Genomic DNA, 5,838 nt, shown 5'->3' on the forward strand with positions numbered 1-5,838 from the left:
TACACACTTTTATATTTTTCCTGGAAGCCTTTTTGAGAGACGGATTTTTTTTTGAGACGAAAACATTTTGAGATTTTATGATTATTATTGAAATATTTTTATTTCATTTTTTTTTCATAGGAAATTTTATTTTCCGTGTAATTTTAAGGAAAAAAATTAGAGTGTATTCGACTCTCTTAAACTATTTTACTATGATAGTATGATTTGGGAATAATTAAAATATGTTAATTGCAGCGATTCAATACAAAATAAACGTTGAGTTCTGTAAGGTGACTAAAATATCAATTTTTCGATGATTTTTAATAAATGTAAATAGGCTTCAAAAGACACCAAAATCCATTTTGAGTTATACAGAATAGTCCTAAATATCAGCCAATAATATAAAAGTTTTGATTGTCCATAAAACAAAAATTACAAAAATGCTCAAACTAGGAGAATTCAGGTATTTTGGACAGACCGTTACGCGTATATATTTTGGACATTTACGGCAAAATCAAATGGAAATGTCCTAAATATAAACGCGTAACGGTCTGTCCAAATTGCCTGAAACACCCTATACCCCGTCTTAAGGCGGGGGGTATTAGAGGGTTAAAAATCTAATATATTTTTTTTTATTTTGTAATATGTACAAGAATATAGATATTGACTGCTACACTGTCATAAAAAAAAACAGTAATATATACCCCATATTTAAATAATTACCCTGTGATAGCTATTTGATCTTTTCGCATTTTTTCCACCCTGTATTTGGGGTCGCCAATGAATGTGCAAAATTCGGACACGATCGGTTGAGTCTACGTGATGCGCATCGTCATTGAAGTTTATAGCCTAGGATGTGTTGAAAAACTTTGTCGAAGACCAGAATGATTTTATGCTTTTAAATAGATACAGCGCCCTACAAAGGGCACTGTGGTAACGAATAAAGCGTAAAAAGAGCTTATAGCGCTTCACCACCGCGCGTCAAGAACAACGTCCTGAAGATTCAGGTTTCTGAAGTCAGTTTCACTTAACTTTCCTTTTACATCACGCTGGGAACAGCTTGCTTTCGTAGTGTACGGTTTGGGTAAAAAATGACCGTAATGCCAAATGAGGGTTAGTAAGTGTTTACCGAGTACACGGAAACGTATTTTCGAAAAAACTGGACAGTTACATATCAAATGATACAAAGATCCATAATCGGACTCACATCTATCACATACAAATAAATCAGCTTGCTGAATATTCGCCATGTGATAGCTGAGTCGGCAGTGGCCAGTCAATGTTTTGACCAGCATGCTGCAATTCTGCTTAGACGAATTGGTTAGATACTTCCTGTGGTACCGAGATCCGCAGCACACGCGTCTAAGTAATAGAATGAATGAATGTGTCCGCTGTGGTTAGTCAAACCATCGGTAACAGCAAAGTGCCACCAATACACTATCGATACATACACGCGGATGCGGGACATACTATCAGCTTGCGCTGTCTACCACATCCCCCTTTAATAAACAAAAGATTATTGCTTTAATTACAACACTCCATACAAGCACAAATCGTGCCATTTTCTACTATGCAACCCTCACAGTCCTTTCGAACGTTGGGGAGCCTTATCATCTTTGGCTTCTCGGAACAGCTCGGTCAGTTCAGTTCTAATTACTGATTCAAATATCCTTTTTAAATAGACAACTTCATTTTCTTAAGAATTTCTTCCTTTCTACCATCTACTTTTCTTCGAGAAAGTCTACCAAGAGTTTATTTGTACGATGAACACTACGTATAAGCACAACTTCACCACGACATAGCTTATAGCTTTCCTCGATTTGTACGCTCATTCCGTTTCTTCTCGTCACTCCCTTGGTGAAGCAGTAGTCAGTGAAATTTGTAGAAGGAACCACTGTAGAAAGAATCCAACTCGCCTCGAACGAGGTCTGCGACTTTGCATCAGTTCATTCATCGCTCTATAGATGGTTGAATGCGGAGCTCCGTTGTTGATCCCTGTTGGATTTGATCCAACGGGAAAGTTTTCCGAAATTCTCGGGCACAGAAATGAAATGCTCACTTGATCCGGTGTTGCGTATGGAGAATATAATTTTCCTGAGATATACATACATTCAAATTAGTTAATTTATAATTTTTCAACAGAAGTGTATTTTTTTTTGTCGTGCGCTATTAGTGTTGCGAACCCCTGTTAATATGCTCAGGTGGCTCATTATATATAGCTATATGAGGATTAAAGTATATAATGATTTGTGATTACTCACGTTTAGTTCCCTTACTGTCGGCTGTAGTATCGAGTTTAGTTGGAAGTCCTAGTATAACAAATATTCAAATAGTTCAAGTTCATCTTTATATAAGTTTGATAAATTTCTGGCTTACCGATCTGGAAAGGTGGCGATTCTTGGGATCGCTCAGAGGTTTGGAACCGTTCACAATTTAGGTTACCTAGTAGTTTATATAGCTTTTTAGAATGATTTCATGTAGTTTTTAGTGTGTAGCCTTACCAATTATTCTTGTAAATAGTAGAAAAAGGGTATTGTTTTTTAACTCCACTAGATTCAAGCTCAAATTCAATAATATTCACTTATTTATAATATTTTGGGATACTCAACGTTTGCATGCTTTTCTTTTTTAGTTTTACTTCTATTCTTTTAGTTTGTCCACTCACCCGGTGACAGGTCGGAAACCTGTCACTCCTTTGTCATCTCCCATCACGGCCGCAGTCTTGTTCGCAAGGTTGCGAACAATATAGAGACCGCGACAATAGATGCGCGCTGGCCGAATGGGATAGGCCAAGACTCCCCCAGGGTACGCCAACAACCGGTTGGCTTACAACTCCACGCGCTGTACATCTAGGATCGCCAACTTCGCCACCGGACGCTCGTAGACTCCGGCGACTGTCTGCACAGTAGCTGACCGAATTTGACCGTCGCGACCAGCTTTTGTAAAAATAACCTTTCCTTTTGGCCAGCAGTTCCGGGGTAGCTTCGGGTCGACAATCACGACAATATCTCCGGTCGCCATGGGCTTGGTTAACTGGAACCACTTTGACCGACGAGTAATCTCCGGTAGGTAGTCCGTTACCCATCGTTTCCAAAACGTATTCGCTAGGATCTGTGACGTACACATGTTCTGCCTAAGAGCGTATCCACTATCATCAAGGTTGACCAGAGGTTTTGTACCGTTCGAGGAACCGACCAAGAAATGGTTTGGTGTTAAGGCCGGGCCGGAGTCGTCATCAACTGGTACATGTGTTAAGGGACGGCAATTAACGGTATTTTCGATCTCGATTAGGAGATTCCTCAGGACTTCATCAGTCAGGGCCTTGGTAAAGCAGATAGCTGACAAGTTGTTTTTGACGGTTCGTATTAACCGTTCCCAGCTACCGCCCATGTGTGGTGCTAGCGGAGGATTGAACACCCATTCGGTATCAGTGGTTGTGGACTCCCTCATAATTTCGTCATGGTTTATTGTTGTTTGGAGGTTCTGCAGCTCTCTGTTCGCTCCGACGAAATTTGTTCCTCGATCGCTGTAGATTTTTCGTGGCTGACCACGTCGAGCGATGAAATTCTGGAGGGCCATTATGCATGAATCGGTGCTGAGCGAATGGACGAGCTCTATATGTATGGCTCGGATAGTTAAGCATGTTGCCAACATTCCCCAACGCTTTTCACGTCTTCTGCCAACAACAACTTCAATAGGGCCAAAGTAATCGACGCCCACGTGGGTAAATGGTCTACAGAATGCCGCAAGACGTCCGGGTGGGAGGTCAGCCATAATCGGAATTGTCGGCTTAACTCTTTCGTTCATGCATCTTTGGCATTTCTGGCGAACTTGACTGTAGCACGAGCGTAAACGAGCGATTTGGTATTTTTGGCGCAGCTCATTTATCACTGTTTCGTGGTTCTGATGGTGGTAACTATTGTGGTAGTGGTTTATTATTAAAGTGGTAATGTGGTGTTGTCTAGGAAGGATTATAGGATTCTTCGCATCTTCGGTGGCAAATTGGCAGGCGGCGATACGGGTCTTCATTCGCATTATTTGTATTTGTATTTGTATTTTAAATAATTCATCTGACATGTTAGTCTTAATGAATAAAATTAATTAATATTACATACATACATTTAAACGACATTTAACACAGATTTTATACGATTAGCGAAAATTCTTGTCGGCTCATTAAAAACGAAGAATTCCTCCATATCTGTAAAAGCACGAATGCACGCTGAGAAGGGCTCGTTGTAGCCATACACGGTCCGGTGGAAAGTTGGTTGCAGTAACGTCGAATTTCGAAGATGTATGGTCGGAACACGGAAGTTTAATGAAGAAAGCATGCCGCGGTCGTCTATCCATGGGATGAGCTTGTACAGCGGGCTTGACTTGGGAAGAAGTGCCGTTGACTCTGCAGACGTCTGCTGCGCGTTTTGTAGTATGCGAAGCTCTTCCGGGTATCCTTCCTATTGCGCGATACGGATAAGACGCGCTTCGGCTGTGCGGAGTTCGCAGTTCGCAAGTGGTGTACGGACGATGGGCTTCCGTTGTATTTTCAGGCGACAGTTCGTGATGAACCGTTGCACCAGTGCCACAACGCGTTGAAGTCGCTTCCAGCTGGAGAAGTCCTGTACAGGAACGATTGGTTCCGTAGGATAGTAATGAGTCAGCAAACTTGTTCTCAGCTCAGTGTTCGTTGCTTCGTTAGGGGAAATGGAGGGCGGCCATTTATCCGCAGTTTCCCAGAGAAAACTTGGGCCTCGGAACCACCTGCTTTCTGTTGACAGTTCAGAAAGTCCGTCCCACTTAGTAGCATCGTCAGCTACGTTCAACTTGCTTGGTACGTATCGCCAGTCACAAGGCTCAGTGACCTCCAGAATCTCGGTGATGCGGAAACCGACAAATTGGCTGTAGCGTCGGTGGTCAGAGCTGATCCAACATAGCACATCCCGAGAGTCTGACCAGTACAATCGTTTGTTGATCCGGATCGGCAAAGTATCAAGTACGGTTTTCGATAGGCGAGTTCCGATCACGGCTGCTTGTAGCTCTAGGCGGGGAATGGATGTTAGCTTAAGAGGGGCCACCCTAGCCTTTGCGGTGACGAGCGAGCAGTAGTTTCTCCCATCCTTAGAGAACCTCAGGAAACAAACAACTGCCATTCCGTCTCTTCCAGCATCTACGAATGTGTGAAGCTGAACTTCGTCGGCGTCGTTGACCGGATGTTAGCATGTCGTTAATTAACATGTCGTCGACATAGTGCGACTTGGTGACAGCTTCGCATGCTGCCGGAAATTCACTCCTGAAGCTTTCCGCATTAACGTTCTTGACGTATTGTGCACTGCTGGGTGAGCAGCACGCTCCGAAGGTCATTACCGCCATAACGTAAACTGCTAGTTCTCCGTTCTCATCCGTCCAGTAGAAGCATTGGTATTGCTGGTCTTCGCGGCGAATCTGTACTTGGTGGAACATTTCGCGGATGTCCCCTGTTACTGCAACGGGATGAAGCCGAAAGCGTAGAAGAATTCCAAGTAGGGAACAAAGTAAATCAGGACCCTTCAAAAGGACGGAATTCAATGAAACACCATTGGCTTTCGCTGCTGCGTCCCACACTATTCGGACCTTTCCGGGTTTGTTCGGGTTGGTTACCGGGAAGACAGGCAAATACCACATTTCGCCGGTTTGCTGCTGGACTTTTTCATCAGAGAGTTTGCGAATGTATCCTTTGGTAACATAATCATCTATCTTCTGTTGTAAAACTTTTGCGAGGCCAGGATCATTCGCCATGCGTTTCTCCAGGCATCGGTGGCGACGCAAAGCCATTGGGCGGCTGTCTGGCAGACGAACATTGTAGTAAAGCCAAAGTAGGCCAGT

At 43.0% G+C, this 5,838-nt stretch overlaps 1 protein-coding gene across 1 annotated transcript; it reads right to left on the bottom strand.

Annotated features, from left to right (window-relative positions):
- Window positions 1-2,677: 2,677 nt before the first annotated feature.
- On the bottom strand, window positions 2,678-4,056 carry LOC134288086 (uncharacterized). The gene is made up of 2 exons (XM_062851808.1): window positions 3,175-4,056; window positions 2,678-3,112 (listed from the first exon to the last, which is right to left on the bottom strand). Exons 1-2 carry the CDS (start codon window positions 4,054-4,056, stop codon window positions 2,678-2,680), a joined length of 1,317 nt encoding a protein of 438 aa, XP_062707792.1.
- Between the last annotated feature and the right edge of the window lie 1,782 nt (window positions 4,057-5,838).

Source organism: Aedes albopictus, chromosome 2 (genome assembly GCF_035046485.1).
Source record: "Aedes albopictus strain Foshan chromosome 2, AalbF5, whole genome shotgun sequence".
In the NCBI taxonomy this organism is placed as follows: domain Eukaryota; kingdom Metazoa; phylum Arthropoda; class Insecta; order Diptera; family Culicidae; genus Aedes; species Aedes albopictus.

Bases quoted from the DNA above. Each gene is read 5' to 3' on its own strand.
- LOC134288086 (XM_062851808.1), bottom strand. From the start codon at position 4,056: ATGTCAGATGAATTATTTAAAATACAAATACAAATACAAATAATGCGA. The intron at 3,113-3,174 runs GTCGGTTCCTCG...ATACGCTCTTAG, and splicing joins TAACACCAAACCATTTCTTG to GCAGAACATGTGTACGTCAC.